Genomic DNA, 21,827 nt, shown 5'->3' on the forward strand with positions numbered 1-21,827 from the left:
AATTTGCCTTGGCCCTAAATACATTTTTGTCATTCTTATTCTCAACTTTTCCTTTTTTGCCAATTTGGTCGGAACGTCAATTTTTTTATTACTGTGCAAGGTAAATTTTTTTTATTTCATTTAACATTTTTAAAATAAAAATGCTTTTAATAAATTTAAAATACAAGAAAAATAAGTACAGACTTTGCACTACAACACAAACCACTCATTGAAACAGAAAATTAGACACAAATTAGATTTGTGTCTGTAAATCTTTACCTTTGGAATCTAATAAGATATATGTCCCTAAGTTAGATTTATTTACTTCTAAATCTTCACTTTGAGATACTAATTGTTAATTAACCTCTATATTATTCGTTATCTATCTCCATTGTACTTAATAAAGATACTTTCCTTCTTTTAAAAAGATTAAATAAAAATGTGGTGAATGTTTGACAAACAGAGACTATTTTATATGCCTTTGAAAGTCGACCAACAAATAGAAACAAACATACTGATGCTACAAATATTTAACACCTGTCCAAACATCGAACTGGTGAAACTTTGGGGTTTATGGATGCAACGGGTTGAACCAGATTTAAAAAATAATAATTGAATAATTTATAAATATATAAATATATATATATATAGCCTAATATAATATGGCGTTTAATAAATTTTTCTATAATATATATTATATATAAGTTGTATAAAATAAAGCATTTGTTTAGAGTTTAGAAATTGAAATAAAAAAAAAGAATTCAAATTAAAAAGAAAAAAAGATAAAGATAAGTGGATTGAAAGTGCTGAAAGCTCCAATCATCCCATCATCGTCATTTTCTTTTCCTCTTTCTTCCCAGTTTCCTCAATCACACACAAGTTCGGAAAAGATATTCACCCCTAAAGCATCCCCTCCTCTTCTCAACCGGTGACCAGGCCTTCCCCCCTTCTTTCCTCCACCTCTCCAACCCTTAACTTCCCCGATTGGAGCTCCGCTACTGTTTTTAAGAAGCTCAAGATCTCGACTTTAACCTCGAATAAAGGAAAATGAAGAGACCCGAGCGGCGATTGCCCGATCCCCACCACCACTACCCATGCGAGTTCATCGGGTGGCCTCGGCCGTTGCCAACGACCTCGTCTCAAGCTGTTCCAGTCGACCTCCAGGCCACTGCCCTCCTTTCTCTCCCCCTTCTTAGTTTTTCTTTTTCTGGGAAAACTCTAAGACCGGTTTTTATGGCGGTTCGATTGGGTTCGATGGGTTTTCAAAACATTGCCCGGTTCTGATAGATTCAACCGGATTTGACTTGCAAGAGATGTCAAAGGTACGCAGCGCTCGGCAATGAAATTTGCCCGCGAAAAAACAGGTTTGTTTGATTTCACAATTGAATTTTTAAGATTTTAATTTTAAATTTAATTCTATTCACTACATAATAAAAATTAATTCTTTAAAGTCAAAAAGTAAACTCTATAAGTAAATTCACATATAATTTTATTATACTTAATTTAATTTTTAATACTAAATTTTTTTAATTATTTATTATTTTTTTACATTTTTTCTCATAATTCAACAACACAATCATTACAATCCAATTAAAATTAAAATTCAACTCTACTCAATTCTAAAACCAAATACACTTGAATTTTCCGAATTTTCTCTCTGACTCCCTGACCTATTGCTCTTGCCCTCCCTAACACTTATTTATCTTCACACTCGGGAGGCAATTGCGGTCGTTTCGACGATTATTCAATCTCTCTCTCCCATTTATTTATCTTCACACTCGAAGTCTCAATTTGCTACGGCAACTGCAAGTAACAGGGTCCAAGTCTGTATGGTAATGCCGATTTTGTACGTTCAAACTCTTCTTATTAGTTCCTTTAAGCATGCCACTTGCCCCACAGCTTCCTGAGTCATCTAGAGCTGACCCTGCGCATAGTGTTATCGAACCCGGTATGTATTGCTCGTATTAGTTCAATGACTTATAAAAGTAATCCTTATTTGCATTTTTTTTTTTTGATTTTTTTGTTCGATAACTGAAGCAAAGAAGAGGAAAAGAGGGCCAACAACATGCAAGGATTTCTGGGGGCAACGTAAAGTTGTTCGAATTCCTGTTCTTCTCAATGATAAGTTACAGCCAATTTGTGCAACCGCAAAAAAGTCGGCTCGATTTTTAGGGGCAATGGTTAGAAATGGGGCATATGCACCTCTCAATTATAAAGACTGGAGGCTCATGCCTGATCATTTTAAAGTTAATATGTGGAAGATGGTCCAGGTAAATAGTTGATATATAGTGTAATATTATTAATGCAGTGACTAATATTGTCCCGAATGAAATTTATTTCCTTTCTTATGACATATTTTTATCTTGTTTTTTTCCTATTGTAGGAAAAGTTTGGTATCGATCCATTAGCAGAAAGTTGGGTCATGCAGTCGTTAACCAAAAAGTGGAGAGCCTTTATCAAAAGGGGTGTAGCGTAGTGGCGTACGTCATCGCCTCTTGATTTAAAAATCGTAAGTTCGATACCTAATAAAATTATCAATGCCCATTTATTAGTTATTTATGATTTCGCTTTCATTATACTAAGTCTTGTGCCTCCTTTATAATCAAAAAAGTGGAGAGCCTTTAAGTCAAAAGTGAAGAAACTGTGGGAAAGGGACAGCGAGACCCAAGAATTATTGATGATCAGTTTAATTGGCTCAAAACCTTTTGGGAGTCTGATAAATCAACGGTTGTATTCATTTATATCAAGTAAGAGTTTATGCGATATTCTTATAGTTAACTCCCATGCTATATTTCTGTTGATATTTTAGGAACGAGAGAAAGTGGGTAGCGAAAATAGCAAGAAGAAGAAGTCAACACATACTGCGGGAACAAAAGGTTTTGCAGTCATACGAGATGAAATGGTATAATATTATTTCTTTAACTATAATGGCAAGTATTTTTCTTCTTTCATGTTTTATGTTTCTTTAGTTTATAATTATAAATCTCCATAGTTGACCCTTTGCTTCTTTATCAATTAATATATTTCTTTTACTGTTTTGCTTGTTTGGTTGAACTATTTTACTTGCACATCAATTACTTGTATTCTAAAAATAAAAGACAATTAGTTAATGAGTTTCCTTTTTTTTTATCCTTTTATGAGTAAACAGAAAGTTGCTGACCCAGTTGGTGCATCACCAACTGGAGCCCAATTGTACGTTAAAGTGCATACCAGAAGGGATGGCAATCCGCTTAATGAAGAGTCCGCAACAAATATTTTTGAGATCTATATTTTATCTATACTTAATTCTGATTATGTCATAATACTAAAATATTGTATGGTATATACCATACTATACTCAGAAATTCCTATCTTGATGTTTAGCCTATCTTGATGTTTAGCTTAGAATATTTTGTAGATGATAAATTAAGCTTTATTTTTTGTTTATAGATTGTTCAGCTTCTTGAAATCTAGTATCAATTATATATATGCCGTCTGAAATAGATATTCTTTAGTAGATATAACAGTTGAAGCCTAATTATATAATTCTTGCATCTCATTTGTGAATGTGGAAAAAGCTAGAAGATGCTATTCGAATTCAAGGAAAGGATGATCGACCCGCAGCAGATGACATCTTTGCTCGAACTTTGGGAGAAGATAAGGGTTCATATGTGAGCACTTTATGGGGTGCGAAACGGAGTCGGTTTTCTATAATGAAGATCGCCTTTGAGAGCAAGAAACTATCGGAAGAAAAAGTGCATATACTGGAGAAAGAAATGAACCAAATGAAAGTTAAGATGCATATGCTGACAACATTTATTCAAACCAAGTGCCCACATATGAACTTAGATCGTTTGGACGAAACGGCAAATGAGGTAAAATATGATACATGTGCTATTCATTCAACAAATTAAAATGCTACCTTGATAAGATGACCATCTTATAATATCATATATTAGGTTCGTGTAACTTTTACAACTCCAACTGGTCCACCACGAGCTGATTACCAGTGCCAACCTCACTCGGTATGAAATAATTTTTAATTGTTTGTGTAAATGCACGAAATTTATCAAATGTACAACTACTAATCCATTTCACATAGGAACAAATCTTGAATGAGGAGAACAACTTGAGTGGCTATGTGGATCCGGTATATAATTTAAGTAATGAATTTTTTTCATACTACAATTTTATTTTCAGATATAAAACTTATAGTCTATGTTGCACCTTATAAATACTTTTGTTCATATTACGAGGTTGGTGATTCTCCAAATCCTGTCCTTGAAGCGCTTGTTCCACTTGTGCGTCAAAAAGAGGATCCGAAATTTCTCAGGTAATGGAATTGCTCTGAATATTTATTCATTTTAAGTACCGATATCGTGTAATTTGCATAATGGTGTAGCTTTAACATATTCTTAAATTATAATAAAGTCTGCAAAAATATATATTCAGTTCGTCCCACTTCTGTGACTCCTACTGATTCACCACGAGCTGATTTCTAGTGCCAACTTCAATTGGTATGCAATACTTATTAATTGTTTTCTTAATTGCATGAAAATTATTAAATATGAAACTACTAATCCATTTCATGCAGGAACAAATCTTGAATGGGGACGACAACCATTTGAGTGGCTCTATGGATCAGGTAAATGAATGAGGTAGTGAATTTTTTTTTTAACACGGCAATTTTAAGTGTGAAAGTTTTACTACATTCTGAATATTATAATTATTTTGCTTCATAATGCAAGGTTGATGATTCTCTAAATCCTGCCCTTGAAGCACTAGCTCCCCTTGTACGAGCTTCTACGTCAAAGAAAAGATCTGAAAGTGCTCAAGTAATGAAATTGCTCTTTATGTGTTGGTATTGTGTAATTCTCATGACGATGTAGGTAAACATATTTTCAAAGTAGGATAAATTGCACTGGTAATCTAAAAAATTTTATAAATATTTCAATATGGTACAAAAAAAATTTTGCTACTTGATAGTACAAAATGTTTCAAAATTGTTTTAATATAGTACAAACCGTCATTTCGCCATTAACATCGTCAAGCCATCCTTTACAAGACTGTAAATTTTACACCATCATGTAACTTACGTAAAACATTTTGTACTATTAAATTACAACTTCAAAATATTTTACACCATCATGTAACGTCCCACGAAAACCGATTTTGCACCAACAGCATTGGTTTAACGGCGTCCATGGCGATATAACGGTTTGTACTATACTGAAAAACTTTGAAACATTTTGTAACATCAAGTATCAAAAAAAACTTTTTATACTATATTAAAATATTTGTAAAACATTTTAGACTATAAGTGCAATTTATCCTTTCAAAGTATGATAGAGTATTTATGCAAAAATAAAATAGAATACCGTATTTATATAGGTTATGGATGTGAACCATAATGATGACTTTGACATTTTAAATCAGATAAGTATTTTAATTATTATATTTGTTCTACAAATGCACTTTTAGTATATTATTATAATATTATTTCGTTTACCATTGTACTTTGTTTAGTTGGATGAGGGAAGTCGTGCAATGATCGAGAAGCTCCTTCCGCAGGTTGGCCAATATCAAGACAGCCAATCCAAAACGGTAAGATTAACTGCATTGCATTAGTCATTTTATCTTTCACCTGATTTGAAATTATATGATGGTATATAATCTTACATTTGATTGAAAGGGTAAATGTTGTGACAGGATGGAGATACTGTCTTCCTAAATAGTCTTATGCATCAAGGCGATCTTGTGGCGAGAGGGACATTAATCACTAAGGATCCATCAGCTACAGTGGCAAGTGTATCTTTAGGGAAGGGCTTTTCAGCTACAGTGGAGATGTGATCGGAAAAACTATTGCATGGCCCTCTTCCTTTGTAACTTGCACTAAATTGATTTTATATGAGTTCCTTCATTGACTTGTATTAATTTGCTTGGGGTTCATTTCTTCGAGTTTTATCATCAATTCTGGCTAAATAGAAGTTGGCAATTATTCGTATATTTTTGTTCTTTATGCAGGCTAAGAAAATTTGATGAGTTTTGAATGTTACACCCGCATGCCGTGGACAAGAAATTTCGGATGAGTCTAGCTTTCAAGAGAAGAGAATAAGTATTAGGCAATAAATAAATCCGTCTTATCTGTTTTCTTTCATAAATACAATTATGCATTGGTGCATTACTTTATTAGGTTCAATTATTGTTAATTTTTTGGATATCTGTTATAATTTCGACGTATGAGTCAATAAAATTAGTTTTATCTCTTTTTTTTTATTTGTGATTGTTGATGGATGGTTTATTGCTAATTAAAAGTTTCATATAAAGACAATGGAAAATTTTATATAATTAAATTTGTTCCTATTGTTCGTTGAGTTATTAATTATAAAATGAGAGGCTTAATGATGTGCCTCTAAATACACATTATAGAGATCAATAAGAACACTCAACACATAACATAAGACCAAATTTTACTCTCCTAAACTAAAGAAATTTAGATCCATAACTTGTGTAGACTGAAACGTGAGATGAAGGAGAGAAATTTGAGTCATTAACATGTTGACAACCTATTTATTGACAAGGGAGAGAGGTAGAATGCCATAGAGAGTATTGAAGAGATGTGTCATTGATCGATGTCTTTTTTTGGAGCTTGGGATTTTTATCTATCTGGGAATTATGAAGCGTTGTGATTCTTTGTGATAAAAACCTCACCAATTGATTGATAGCTCGAGCCAACATCATACGTAGCCCTAGCAAGACTGAAAATGTATCAGACATAGAGTATTGGGCATGACGTGTTACATAATAGATCCCGGGCCAATTTATGATGAATATGTGTTGCCACCAACTTATTCACAAGGAATTATTGTATGCACCCAGTGTCCAAATTTATATTTGTCATAATCATTATGTTAAACCATACAGTATTGAGAAATAATAGTCTGAAGTAGATTGTGCTATGCGTCCGATCCAATTAGTTATTATACTATTATAAGCCGTGTTTTTCCCGCCAAGATGGAAATGAATCACCAACCGTAATTTCTAGTGGTTCGATCAGTTCGGGCCTTGCATTTAAATATGAACCAAATTTTAAAGGGTAAATTGCACTGGTTGTTCAAAAAGTTTTACAAATATTTCAATATGGTACAAAAAGTTTTTTTTTTTTGCTACTTGATAGTATAAAATATTTTAAAATTGTTTCAGTGTAGTACAAACCGTCATCTCGCCATTGACGCCATCAAATCAACGCTAATGGTGCAAAATCAGTTTTTGTGGGACGTTACATGATGGTGCAAAATGTTTTGAATTTGTAACTTAATAGTACAAAATGTTTTTTGTAAGTTACATCATGGTGCAAAATTTACAAATCTTGTAAAGGACGGCTTGACGGCATCAATAGCGAGATGACAGTTTGTACTATACTAAAACAACTTCGAAACATTTTATACCATCAAGTAGCAAAAAAAACTTTTTGTACCACATTGAAACATTTGTAAAACTTTTTGGACCACCAGTACAATTTATCCAATTTTAAAATATATCAAAATACGATAGTACATCTTATTCATTACCACTTGAGTGAACAACGAGGATTACAGAACTAGAAGACTTTATTTCATCTAAAACACGTTTGAGCCCTAAAACTAGATTATCGCCTGACGCTCCCATTACACAAAGAAAAGATTTACATATGTCATCATTTTTCTTCATATTCTAGATTAAGCAGTGACACTCATTGATGTGGTATTTGAGGGCATGTGCTAGATTGTCGTATTGGGAAAGATATTTCTCAAACCTCTTCTTTTGTTCGAGTAACTTTGTTCTTTCTTCCCCAGTAGGATGTGTACTGGTCTTGCTCTTAAGTTTTCCCTTCACAGTAAAGATATATATCAGTGTGAGTTATTTCCTTAAAATATCCCTTGATTTTAGGGAATAAAATTGTGAGAGGAACCAAACATGTCGTGGAATGTATTTCGTAAATATATCCGTTGATTTTAGGGAATATAACTGGGAAGTTACATCGTGGGAAAGTGGACCCAAAAATAGCTGCGAGTCATATCGTGTTATTGATTTACAACATTGACTTGAGCTAATTAGTTAAACTAACAAGGCAAATAATACTGTGATAATGATAAATTCGATTATTCTTCAAGTCACCCATAGTTTGCCCGAACGTAATGTGCACATGAGCGAATAGTATAAAACAGTTTTAGAAAAAAAATTAAATCAATAAACCAATGAAATATTCTTGGAAAATATCAACTCATCAGAAAAAAAAGTTGCAATATATCCCTTAATATTAGGGAATAAAATAAGGAAATCATCATTGCCAAAAGAAAAACTGATCGGAGGCAAAAAAAAAAAAAAAGTTAGAAAGATCAACATAGCCAGCCACTAGCAAACTCCCCGATAATACTTCGAAAAAACAGTTTGACAAAGTGAAGCAAAACATGTCGATAAGAATTAGCCATCATAATCCAAACCAGTTTACCGTTGCAACGACATGACGTCCAACAAGGGGGTTATTTTCATATTACATGCATCGGGAAATTGATGATGGAGTTGAAGTTTCAATTCCGGTGAACAAAATTTTCAACCAAATACAAATAGATGAGAAAACCAGTTGTTTGTGGTAACAATTTGATGATCGAAGAGACAAAAACCTTTGTATCAATTGTAAGATGATGATCGAACATGGTGATCGAAATTCAAAACGATAAAATGAACGGATGAAAGACCTAAAAAAACTTATTAGAAAATGATATAATGAACCAATGGAAAACCGAACACAACGGTTTAATAAATACTACCAAACCAAAGTTGCAAAAAACAGGTCTACCGGTTCAGCTCTAATCCAATTAATTAGGGTCGGGTTGTGTCCATTACCTTATTGGCCACGTGTGAACACGTGTGATGATTTGATTGGGCCACCTATCGGACGAGGGAGGGATAAGTACAAACTATTGTAGGCAAAAACCGCAAACTTAATAGTTGAAGGACTACAATTTGAGGGGTAAAATATATAAATTATGAATGATCAAGATTTCAAGTTGAAATATCTAATGAATAAGATTACTGTCTCACCATGAGACATTATAATGTCCCGCAGTAGAAGCACTCCTGGGAAAAACACCATAGCTGTCCAATCTAATGAAGATCATTACGAGCTCAGTAACTATTTATAAGACTTTGCACATGTGGGGGACGAGGAGATCATACGATTATGCTTCCAATCATCGACTAGAATGGGGTCTTCTGGTATAGTTCTATCACGTTTGTGTGGTTACCGTCAGGTGGTTGGAAGGTCGATAGCAGCATGTCACAAATCTTCCTACTATATTTTTCACTGGAAGAGGCCCCCTGTTCATTGCGAAGAAAAGACACCGGTAAAAAACAAAGCAGGAACGCAAGAAACAAAAGGAAACAAAGAAAATTCATCGTGTTATCCTGATTTGAGATTTAAGACTTTTTTTTATGTTTCTGCATCAAAGAAATAACTTGTATGTGCGATATAGTATTTCCCATGATAGAAGGATACATGTTAATTTCAATTTGTTATTCAATTACGAGAGGTGTCGAAACAAAAGGAGATGTGAAGCTGTGAAGAACTAACCAAACATGGGAGTCGTAGCTGTTGTTGCGATTGTCACCCAACACGTAGACGTGATCCTTGGGTACAAACTGCATGTCAGAAGATGAATTAGCAAACCACTATTCAGTGAAAAGCCACCGTTGGCAAATTACAGGAAATGCTCACAAGAAAAAGCAAGAGCCGGACCAAGCATATGAGACCGCATTATCATGTCTTTGATTAATCAAAATCGAAGAGAGGGTCATGAAGCCTTTTAGATGTTAATGAGAAAAGCAAGTCAGTCTTTCAGGCTACTTCTACCTACAGTTGATCTTATGTGAAGAAATTTTACAAAGTATTATGGACCCTTGTCCTAGCAGTATCCGACCCATCAGGTTCGATAATTTATCAGACTTGCAAAGGATAATATGGAAAAGAATGCTGCGAATGAGAAAGTTAAATAAGAAAAATATTGGGATCATACTGTTAATCTAGATGAGTATCTTGGTCGCTCTGCGATGAAATCTTCAATCTGAGCTATTCCATTGACGTGAAGTGACCCCTGTTTCACCTGAAGACATTTCAAATGCACTTACTGTTAACTCCGACTAGCCAGCAAGAGAAGAATCTCGACATTGCATTTGAAATCGACTGGGAAGGGAGGTGACAACCGATTATTCATTACCATTTTGAGATGTTATCATACCTCAACCCAATCTCCAGCCTTGGCAACGATTCTCTTGATAAATATATCATCCTTCTTCGATTCAAGTTTCTGTAGACAAAATTAAGAAGATTGATATAATAAGCAACAGAAAATGAACTGTAGTATATATTTTGAAGGGAAATTCTATACGCCTAAATAACCAACCTGTGTTGGATTTCGAAAGGTTACAATCTCATTTACAGCAGGACTTCTGATGTAGAATGATGCCTGGAAATTAGATCAAATTATCAAAGATGTCAGTTCAAATCAAGGGGGGAAGAAAAAAGGAACAGCAATTCAGCCTCAAACTACAAGCACAAGCAATGGTCCAACCGAGGTTTTACACAAAGACAACTCAGCATTAAGTTTCAGTTCTCAAAAACTTGAAACATGAGATACAAGAAATACACATTACACGCGGTAAACTAGATGGATAAAGCGGATGAGTAGAGAACTCTATTCATTATGCCATGCAATAGAAAAGATTGGAACAACTTACAAAGTACATATTTGATGAGATTCAGGGGGAAGTACGCGTAATGGGGTCGGCATATCAAAATCTACCCGGAAACAATCAAGAATGTCAATATCGATGTGGCAGCATTCTTAGCCAAACTAGTCATGATTCTCAAAGAATCAAGAACTGAAGCAACTAAGGGTTGGACAATCTAAATTAGACTTGAACATGTAATTTCGACATTTTACAGGTGATCAATCGTTAAAAGCAACTCGAAGGAGCATCCAGTAAAAATGAGGATTAAAGTCGAGACAGTCCGACCCAACCGGGTAAAGGATTGCCCGTTGGGCATGTTATGTAAAGAAATGCATCACAGCGAATTGAAGAATCACGAAACTGCCCATCAATGGGAAATTGAATCACGCGAGACAACGACCAAAACCCACAAAGAAAGTCATCACATTGGACAAAAGTCCGGATTATTCGGAAGCCAAATGCCCATTTCTGATTCCTCCCGCTCATCAATTTGTTCAGCCTAAAACAGAGCTACATTCCACATGATTTTGGCATTTTGCTGAGTGGATAGAATCACGACCGATCGAGAACTGGATCATGGGATCTTACCTTCTCGACGATGATCCTGTCGCCGACACGGAGAGTCGGGTACATGGAGGAGGATGGGATGAAGAGCAACTCGGAGAAGGTGGACCAGAGGAGTGCGAGCACTGGCAGGGCATCCATTTCAGGGAGGCGGAGGCGGCGAGGAGCTGATGGATTGCCGATGGCTTGAGGAAACTCATGGGGTTGAAGAAAGAGGGGGAGGGAGGGAGGGATGGGTGAGGGGTAAGCTTCTCCGTCGCGGTTATCGAAATGCTCGAGCGGCCTTTCGAGCTCTTCGGTCTGATTGGAATTCTTCGAAGGAGAAAAGAGAGTCCGAAGCCGACATGCGTTGACTGAGACCGACTCTAGCTTCTTCAGTAAGTTAGCTTCCCATGGCCATGAGGCGGGGTGAACCTCAAAATCAAATCACCTCGGACCCTGAGATTTAATTTGATATTAGAGTTGGGTGGAGTTGAGTTTGTATTTAATATTAAAGTTGGGTGGAGTTGAGTTTTGATTTTAATTGATTTATAATAATTGTATTGTTGATTTATAAGATAAAGTTTTAAAAAAATGAATAGTTGAGAAAAAGTGATGGTTAAGTAATGATTGTGTTAAGAAATAAATAGTTAAGAGAACTTAGTATTAAAAATTAAATTTAATAATTAAAAAATTAAAGAAAAATAAAAAAATAATAATTATGTTGTAGAATTGAAGTAAATAGAGTTGAATTGAGTTGAGTTAAAAAAAATTAAACAAAAGGGGCCGCATATGATTTTATAAGTAACTTTAATTTGATAGACTCGTATAAAAGTGCGAGTTTGTTCAGTATATTCAATAGAAATTTGAGTCTATCCAGTCAAAATTAAACTAATTACATTTCCATTTTCAATTACACTATGTTTGGGATACCGAGGGAGAGGAGAGGGAGACTTGGGGAGAGGGAAGGACAGGAGAGGAAATGGAGGAAAATAAACTTTCTTATTTGAGAGTAATTGACAAGGGAGATGAGCTGAGAGCAAAGGAGTGAAAAGAAAAAAAAAATATTACACAAGTTTAAAAAATAAAATTGCAAAGAGAGTTGTGTAGAAGATAGAATAAAAAATAATGAGTTCCTCCAAATTCATCTAATTTGGATGGGAAAATGAAGGGAGAGTGTTTCCTTCAAATCCCTCCTTCTCCCCTCCCTTCCCTTCCCTTCAAATAAATCTCCTAAATAAGGGAAATACTCTCCCTCCAATTTCTCTCCCTCCCTCACTCCAAATTCAAGTCCCAAACAAACCTTTTAAGGAGATTGATCAACTTTTTAGCTCTTGTAGCTAAAAAAAAGAAAAATATAACTAAGCAAAATCAATGTTTAGAATTTATGGTGGCATGTGGCAATGGAGTGGAGTTTAACTCCACTCCACGCTAAATATTAATGTATATATTTAAATGAATTTATAATGATAGTTTGAAAAAAGTATATGTGAGAATTTATTATTAAATAAGAGAAAAAATTAAAAATAATAATAATGATTATGTTGTTGAATTGATGAAAGATTAGAATGAAGTTGGGAAATTTATTATTGAAAAATGAAAATAAGATAAAAAAGTAATGATTGTATAATTGAATTAAGAAAAAACAATGAATAGTTTGGAAAATTTAACATTAAAAAATTAATTGTAGTAATGGTTAAGAAAAAGTGTGTAACGTGATTTATTATTAACTTGAAGAAAAACATAATAATAAAAAAAAGTAATGATGGTATTGTTAAATTGAGAGAAAGTAAAGTGGAGTTAAGTTGAGTATAATTTAACTCCAGAAACAAAACTATAACTCCAATAAGTTTGACCTAATAGTTAATAAAGAGTTCATGTATCCACCTGATCTCGGATTTGAAATTCCTTGAGGTTACCGGAGCACTTTTTGGCGTGACTACCTACTCCGTGCACAGCCGGATATCACAGAGCACCGAAGAATCTAAAATTAGCCGGCCGAAACTCGAACACTCAGATTATCAAATAAAAAAAGTTTAGAATTTATCACAAGAAGAAAATGCTTGATTTGTTTGGTAGGATATTATTAGGAATATAAGTCAATCCTTAATTTTACCTCAAACAAGGTTAACATTCATAAAATAAATCTCAAGGCCCATGTGAATATCCTGCAAGTCGGGACAAGTTAGTCCGACCACAGGTCGTTTCTAGTTAGAAACTCGATTTTGACTGCCTTAATCTCTTGTATTTCCTATATTAAGCATTGATGGTCCAACTTTGCCCCGCCCTAAGAAGGCGAATGCATATTGGCACAATCACCTGAGCACAAATTAAAAATAGATTGTGGAGTCAATATTACTGCAAGGCATAAAATTTTTACCTCACATCCAAAACAACCTAATATAGGAGCAACATGTTGCGAAGATAGCCCTACATTGCTTTGAAAAAAATGGCCAATTTGAAAAAGGATTCATTTCGATAAAAAAGCAGTATTTTATCCTCTTCCCAAATATAATTAAAAGCAAAAGTTATTTAAAATAAAAGCATGCATTTTCAAAAGGGCTAATCATTTAGAAAAGTATGGCATTTGCACTTTTTTTTAAATATGACATGACCTTCAAAAGATAGTATCAGAAATGCACGACCTTTGCATTTTTTCTTAAGTATAGCATAACATTTGGAAGGTAGCACAGAAAAGCACGACATTTGTACTTTTTCCTAAATATAGCACGACCTTAAAAAAATAGCACATAAAAACACATCTTTCTGGTTTAGCTACGATTTTGTCATGTTAAAAAAGAAAATCGTGCTTGAAGGTCGTGCATTTATGTGCTATTTTTTAAATGTCATATTGTATTTAGGAATAAGTGCAAATGTCGTACATTTAAGTGCTACTCTCCAAATGCCGTACTATATTTAGGAAAAAAAATGCAAAGATGGTGTTTTTCTATGTTATTTTTTAAAGATCGTGCTATATTTAGAAAAAAGTGTAAAGGTCATACTTTTTTTAGTGATTAACCCTTTTCAAAATTATTTATTTATAGCCAGTTGTATTTTTTTTGGTTAAATTTTCCATTTTTCCTTTAAATTTTGTTTTTTCTGTCCATTTTCCTATTAGCTTTTCATTTTCTAGAAAAAATAAAAAAATTAATATTAGAAAATTAAATCCATGAAAAGAAAAAAGCTTCATAATAACGAAAGAAGCAAGCATAGGCCAATAATGATGCAATGTTGAGGAGAGGACGCCATAATTCACTTAGGCAGTGGTGGCAAGCGTCGGCCTTGAAATCGCCGAAATCTTTATCCTCTCTCTATTTAGAAAATAAATTACCAAATCTCGATATGATGAGAAGCGAGGGACCTTGGACCGCGTTCCTAGCTCCTCTTTGAGCATCTTTATTTTTATTAATTTTTTCTTTCCAATTTTCTCAATTTTATGTTTTGTAAAATTATTTTCCTAATGTAAAATTTAATGGAAAGTAAAGGTGACCATATATAGGATAATCTTGAAAGTATAGGCTTTAGTTTCTAACCATTTTCGTTTTTGGTTATATTTAGGAAAGAAAGTATAATATAGGCTTTCTAGTTGAAATTAACCCTAATAGATAATACTTTCTTGTTTATAGTAAAAAAAGGGAAAATGTTTAGAAAATTTGAAAAATGAAAAGAGGAAAAATGAGAAATGATAGAGAAATGTGCCAGACTTAGCTGAAGTTAAATCTTGGGAATGAATTATCTTGAAGTTCTAGGAGGCCAATAAAGGGTGACAAAAGTGAAGAGTAAGACAAAAAGCGAGTTATGTTGATCTCTGAATTTCCTCATGAAATACTTAAAATTAATTAAATGTACATATGAAAAGTAATACCTAAAATTTTACTTTTAAGACAAACTTTTTAACTAGTAACAATATTTAATTAATTTTGTGATATCTCAGGAGTGTAGTAGACCCACAAATATCTATTTGCATCCATCATTTTCTACCACGCCCCTCGCGGCCCATTTTGGTTGCCATTTATTTGCCTCCCATTTCAAGCACGGGATAGCTGATTTCTAAGGCTTGGCTTCAACTAAGGCTGATTCGATCTTTAATTAAGTCCAACAATCTCAAAACAACTAGGCAAACTTCCATGATAAGGGCCTTTTTTTTTTTCTCTTTTGTATTTAAATCCCTTTAAAATTTTATCGATGTTTTTAAAATTACTATGAATTTATTTTATGTTCAAATTTTATTTTTGAAAGTTTTTACTAATTTTTATTTTTCTACTTATCAAAGTTTTTAAATTTTTTTGAATTACTTTTTTCTTTTTTCATTTTCTAAATTCTTCTTATCCTTTATTTCTTCAAAAAAATTTCTTTATTTTTTGAGTTTTCATGCATTTTATATTATACTTTGATTTTTTTCTAATGTCATGTCACAAAATGTTTGCTGCGTCAGCAAAAATTTTAAAAAAGGTTTACTGATGATTGATTTGGGCCTTGTATTGGTCAGAGTAATTCGGGGCAAAAAAGGGAAAAGAAAAGAATCATACTAAATTTCAAAAAATTGTCAAAATTCATTATTTTTATGCAATTAACCCATTATTGTAATATGTAAAAGTCAAGGGGCGAGACATGATTGCCCATGTAAGCCAAAAATCCCTAGCTTCGCGTTGATTACCCTTTCAATTTTGATTAAATGAACCTTTACCATATTTTATTTGTGACATATTAGATATATTTTCGATATATGTCCATATTGCTTATATGTAATGTTTGCCGCGCCAGCAAAAATTTTTAAAAAGGTTGATTGATGATTGATTTGGGCATTGTATCATGGTCTGCATAATTCTGTGCAAAAAAGAAAAAAAAAGAATCATACTAGATTTCTAAAAATTGTCAAAATTCATTAATGTTATGCAATTAACCCATTATTGTAATAAAGTTGAGGCGCGAGATATGGTTGCACCATGTAAGCCAAAAATCCCTAATTTCTCGTTAGTTGCCCTCTCAATTCCGATTAAATGAACCTTTATCGTATTTTATTTGGGATATATTCAATACATTTTTGGATATATGTCCATATTACTTATATGTAATGTTTGTCGTGTCAGCAAAAATTAACAAAAAAGTTGACGGATGATTGATTTGGGCCTTGTATCATGGTTTGTGTAATTCTGTGCACAAAAAAAAAAGAATCATACTAGATTTCTAAAAATTATCAAAATTCATTATTTTAATGCAATTAACCCATTATTGTAATATATAAAAGTCGAGGCGCGAGACGCGGTTGCACCATGTAAGCCAAAAATTCCCAACTTCACGTTGATTGCCGTTTCAATTCCGATTAAATGAACCTTTACCATATTTTATTTGTGACATATTCGATATATTTTGGATATATGTCCATATTACTTATATGTAATGATATATAATTAAAGAATTCTTTGAAAAATTAAAAGCCTTCTCGAGATATGTGATATTCTTTTACGTTCAATATTCTAAATATTCTATAAATAGGAGATGTAGAAATTCATTTTATAAGTGATCATTTTATTCATGATATTTTTCCCCCACTCTAACCCCTGTATATTTTTTATTATATCTCTCGCTGCTTCTACACGTACTTCTACCTACATATTACACGATTATTATCTTTTAATATATATGTTATTTCATACGATTAGATTAGTATTTATTTATCTTCATAACTTTTCATTCATAACTCTCTTTCAAAATTTCTAATATGTATATGTAAGTACATGGTAGAATCTATAGATTTGAACATTTTTCTAAATCTATATTTATTTGTATGTCCTATATGTTAGTTATATGTTTTTAGTCATACAAAAGTTGACAGAATTACAGCACAATATGCGCATGTTAACTAGTTTTCCATTATTTTTAGAGATTTGCCATTAATTTAAAGAAAAAAATAACGGCAAGCAGACATTTTTCTTGAAAAATCGTTACGAGGGAAGATGTTTTAATAGAAGTTCAAGCAAAGTTTCTTAAAATCCGTATAATTTACTTTAATTACAAGTGATTTACTAGTAATCTAAATAAGTTACATAATAATTTTTTTAAAAAATACTAGTAATTGTACAATTTTGTACTATCTTACTGTAATTTTAGATAATTTACTTTGCGTATACGGTGAAATCATGTTTAAAGTGATTGCACATTTAATCTTTCCACAATGGATGAGTCGCCCTTGGTATGATGGTCAGAGACTTAACTGTATGGTGCATGTTCCAGGGAAGTGCTTTTATGAATCCGATATCTTATGCTTGTTGCTACCTGTCACAAAAGATTAGACGGTCGCTCTTATAGAAACCATAAAGAGGTAATCTCATGCAAATTAAATTTCTTCCCAGTTTCATCATCGACTAATGATTAGTGACTTGATCGCGTTTATCCGGGTTTGGTAGGTTTAATGAGTGATGCTAGTTTGAAGAATTGGACCATTTTTAATTAAGTGGCAAAATATACTCTGCTCAATACCATGCAACATGAATCATAAGCAGTTCTTCCCAAATAAAATAACATAATCGTAAGCAGATTCGCCCTTTGAAATATCTTACGTACATATAAACAAACAATTGAGATAACGTCAAATGTGTATTATCGGGACAAATTCGATCATAAATACATGATGATCTCTGCATTGATGTCAATACATGTTACCTGAACAATTTGATCCACGTATCGCAACGTGCCTTGGAATTTGATTTTAGGTCCAATATCATTAGTGGGACCAATCGAGGCCTAGAAAATTCACACGCAGAGCACACAAACAAAATAATAAAGGAAATCCGTCCAAAATACCAAATTCCGATAGAAATTGACCCCCCAAAAAAAGTAGTTCATATAATAATTTCTCTCTAGATTCATCAGGTGAGATATGAACTTGTGAATGAGGAACTCACGCCTAAGGTTTCGTGCTAAGTCATCGCTCGACCTTTAACGGGCTGAAACAGCTAATGCAACATGTCTATTACTTTTTTTGCTCGAAAGGCTACTCTTTTGTACTTCTCTGCCGAGAGTCCTAAAATTTCAAACAGGTCGTTTTTTTATAGTGTGTTTAATTTTAGAGTTAAATAAAATTGAATTTAAAATCGAATTGTAATGATTGTGTAGTTGAATTATAAAAAAATATTTGAAAATGTAATGAATAATTGATAAAAGGTAATAATTATATTATTAAATTATGAAAAAATAATAAATAATTAAAAAAATTAATATTAAAAATTAAATTAAATAATAATAAAATTTTATTTCTCCAACTTCACTCAATAATTATTCTTTAATTCGTATGGACGTGGTGAATGTAGTTTATATAATAATTTCTCTTAATGGAGGCACGTCAAATTCCAAGTGGGCCCTCTCCAAGATAAAATCCTAAGACATCACGAATCTCAGGAGCGCCACGTGTCGATCGGTCAATTCATGGGCCCCACAAGAGCGTTCTACGTCACCTCTTACACCACCAGTCCACCATCTATCTCTCCCCCTCTCGGATAATATCATCAGCCACAGACATAGCCCAAAGCTCTGCAGAATCTCATGGCAGTACCCATGCGACTTCGCTTCTTCTTGCTTTGCCTCGTCTGGGCCCTACTCCGTCCGGGGGCGGCGGCCGAGGACGGTGAGCACCCAAGCGGCGGTGGCAGCAGCAGCATAATCTTCGCGTCGCTGGGCAGCAGGTCGGACAACGCATTCGATATATTCACCCTTCCCTTCCGAGGCCGCTCGAGCCCAATCAATGAGCTCCGGCTCACCGATGGCCGGTCGCTGAACTTCAACGGCCATTTCCCTTCGACATCATCGTCCGGCGTTCCCCTCCTCTCTCTCTTGTCCAACCAAACCCTAATCAGAACAGCCGACGAAGCTCCCCCTGTTCCTCCATCTCTGGAGCTGATTTACGTGACCGAGCGGAACGGCACGTGGAGGATATACTACGACGCCGTTTATTACGAAGCGGAGAGGAAAACCCGAAGCAGAGCGGCCCTTGAAACCACGGTGAGGGTTCAGATTCCTCTGGTTGGGGGGGCAGGGGATGGAGTTTCGATGAAGGACAAGCCCACTCTGAGCGGCGGGCATTTGATTTACGTGTCGACTCACGAGGACGCCGGCGAGCCAAGGACGAGTTGGGCCGCGGTGTACTCGACCGAGTTGCGGACTGGTCTGACTCGGCGGCTGACTCCCTACGGAGTTGCCGATTTCAGCCCTGCAGTCTCGCCTTCCGGGGTTTGGACGGCGGTGGCGTCGTACGGAGAGGTGGGCTGGGGCGGTGAAGTCGAGGAACTCGGTACGGACATCTATGTGTTCCTGAGTCGTGATGGAAGTGAGCGGGTCAAGGCCGTCGAGCACGGCGGCTGGCCCTGTTGGGTCGACGACCGGACTCTGTTCTTCCACCGGAGAGGGAGTGACGGCTGGTGGAGTGTACACCGGGCGGTCCTGCCGAGCGAGGGGCCAGTCACGCCTGAAACCGTGGTGACCCACCGGGTCACGCCGCCGGGACTTCATGCGTTCACCCCCGCGACTTCGCCGGGGAACAAGGATTTCATTGCTGTGGCGACGAGGCGGCCGGGGTCGGACTTTCGGCACGTGGAGATCTTCGACCTGGTGAGAGGCGAGTTCAGGGAGTTGACTCGGCTCGTGTCGCCGCGGACTCATCACTTCAACCCGTTCATCTCGCCCGACTCTCGCCGCGTCGGGTACCACAAGTGCCGAGGCGGAGCTAACGGCCCCGAAACAAGTCCACACTTTTTACTTGAGAATGTCCGAAGCCCTGTCCCCGGGCTCTCTCTATTTAGGGTCGACGGCTCCTTCCCTTCCTTCTCACCTGCCGGTGACCGCATTGCATACGTCAAGTTCCCCGGCGTGTATGTAGTGAACCGGGACGGTTCAGGTCGTCGTGAGGTCTATTCTGGTACCGCCTTCTCCACCGCCTGGGACCCTGTCCGGGCAGGGGTCGTTTACACCAGTACTGGTCCCACCTTTGCTACGGAGACCACCCATGTCGACATTATATCTATTGCTGCAGACAACGCGGATGGACCGGTTGTTAAGAAACTGACCACTAATGGCAAGAATAATGCATTCCCGGCGCTGTCCCCTGATGGGAAGTGGATCGTGTTCCGATCAGGCCGATCGGGGCACAAGAACCTGTACATAATGGATGCCGTTGAGGGAGAGATGGGGAGACTTCAGAGGCTGACCAAAGGCCCATGGACCGATACGATGTGCGCATGGTCCCCAGATGGTGAGTGGATTGCCTTCGCATCCGACAGGAGCAAACCTGGCAGTGGAAGCTTTGAGCTGTACCTCATCCATCCCAATGGGACCGGGCTGAGGAAGCTGGTCCAGAGCGGGTTGGCCGGCCGGACTAACCACCCGTACTTCAGCCCGGACGGGCAGAGCTTGGTATTTACTTCAGACTATGCAGGAGTGTCAGCTGAACCAATCTCGAATCCACACCACTATCAGCCCTATGGCGAGATATTCACGATCAAATTGGACGGATCCAATTTGAGGAGGCTGACACATAACTCATTCGAGGATGGGACCCCTGCTTGGGGGCCAGCGTACATCAGGCCTCGGGACGTGGAGTTACCCAATTATGGTGCCCGGTGCGAGTTCGAAGACTGCCACTGGCTTAATGAGATACCCAGGAAGGGCTTTGCTGGTTCCCACCCCGGATCTGCCATTGCCAGGCCTCAATGTGGTGGTTCATAGATGGACTCTAGCATTCTCTTGTATAAATAATAATCCGACCATTGCTTCTTGTGGGTTGAAGAAAGAACTCCAATGGTCGTGTCGACTTCGTAACATAGGTAAATATGCTACTTGATTTTGTATCTTTTGTAATAAAGTTGGTGTATCAATATAACTTCTTGTTCTCTGTAATATTCATGAGCTTTGAGATAATGCTGGTTAAGCCGAAGGCCATGGATTTTAGGGGTGTACACGGGTACCGGTAATATTCGGAATCGATCAGAACCTACCTGTTAGAGTAGGATCCGAACTCGTATTGAAAATAGGGTAGAGTTTGGATATTAAAATCAGGAATCGGTGAAAATCGATTTCGGTTTCGGTTCATGCCTACAGGGTATTCAGAACCGCAACCGGATATTAAAAAAAAAAAAGAGGATTGAGGAAAGTTATTGTTTCTTAGAATAGGGAAAAAGCACACGCATTAGAGGCAACAAAGTTCCTTCTCATGAAATCTATCTAGCATTGATAGTTTTGCTGCTAATATGCAAAGGGAAAAAATTTGTTTAGTACCATTCGCAAAGGAAAAAGAGAGGGAAAAAATCTATTTGATGAGACATTATTTTTTGGTATTGTAGATTAATTTAAATTTAAATTTATATTATATTTGGTTTGATTACTGATTATGTATATGATGTTTTCGGTTTTATTTAGTGAGATAAAAATTTACAAGGTATTCAAAACCTATAGTATAATATAAGTTCTGGGTAGGTTTCGGTTCTAGGATTTAACAAGATAGGATCCGGTTTAAAAATCTTGGAACATGTCCCTTACAGGGTAGGGTCCAGGTATCCTAAAAAAAT

At 35.8% G+C, this 21,827-nt stretch overlaps 3 protein-coding genes across 11 annotated transcripts; 2 read left to right on the top strand and 1 right to left on the bottom strand.

Moving 5' to 3' along the window:
• Positions 1-705: 705 nt before the first annotated feature.
• On the top strand, positions 706-6,147 carry LOC116187101. 9 transcript variants are annotated; one of them, XR_004151982.1, is made up of 13 exons: positions 706-1,343; positions 1,850-1,927; positions 2,017-2,249; positions 2,363-2,488; positions 2,789-2,881; positions 3,537-3,833; positions 3,918-3,983; positions 4,061-4,108; positions 4,215-4,291; positions 4,553-4,603; positions 4,707-4,793; positions 5,485-5,562; positions 5,668-6,147. XR_004151982.1 is itself a non-coding variant. In XM_031515700.1 (8 exons), the coding sequence occupies exons 3-8, from the start codon at positions 2,879-2,881 to the stop codon at positions 4,436-4,438; spliced, it is 519 nt and encodes a 172-aa protein (XP_031371560.1). In that variant the 5' UTR covers positions 706-2,249; positions 2,363-2,488; positions 2,789-2,878; the 3' UTR covers positions 4,439-4,476. The 9 variants fall into 9 exon arrangements, 1 of the variants encoding a protein (XP_031371560.1); XR_004151977.1 differs by adding an exon at positions 4,411-4,475 and having other exon boundaries at positions 706-2,249; XR_004151978.1 differs by having other exon boundaries at positions 706-1,927.
• Positions 6,148-8,955: 2,808 nt separating this feature from the next.
• LOC116187068 (chloroplast processing peptidase-like) lies at positions 8,956-11,716 on the bottom strand. Its single transcript, XM_031515655.1, has 6 exons — positions 11,317-11,716; positions 10,401-10,463; positions 10,236-10,304; positions 10,014-10,100; positions 9,572-9,639; positions 8,956-9,318 (listed from the first exon to the last, which is right to left on the bottom strand). The coding sequence occupies exons 1-6, from the start codon at positions 11,431-11,433 to the stop codon at positions 9,228-9,230; spliced, it is 495 nt and encodes a 164-aa protein (XP_031371515.1). The 5' UTR covers positions 11,434-11,716; the 3' UTR covers positions 8,956-9,227.
• Positions 11,717-18,760: 7,044 nt separating this feature from the next.
• LOC116187946 lies at positions 18,761-21,180 on the top strand. The gene has a single exon (XM_031516998.1). The coding sequence runs from the start codon at positions 18,814-18,816 to the stop codon at positions 20,986-20,988; it is 2,175 nt and encodes a 724-aa protein (XP_031372858.1). The 5' UTR covers positions 18,761-18,813; the 3' UTR covers positions 20,989-21,180.
• Positions 21,181-21,827: the final 647 nt, after the last annotated feature.

This window comes from Punica granatum, chromosome 8 (genome assembly GCF_007655135.1).
Source record: "Punica granatum isolate Tunisia-2019 chromosome 8, ASM765513v2, whole genome shotgun sequence".
Lineage (NCBI taxonomy): Eukaryota > Viridiplantae > Streptophyta > Magnoliopsida > Myrtales > Lythraceae > Punica > Punica granatum.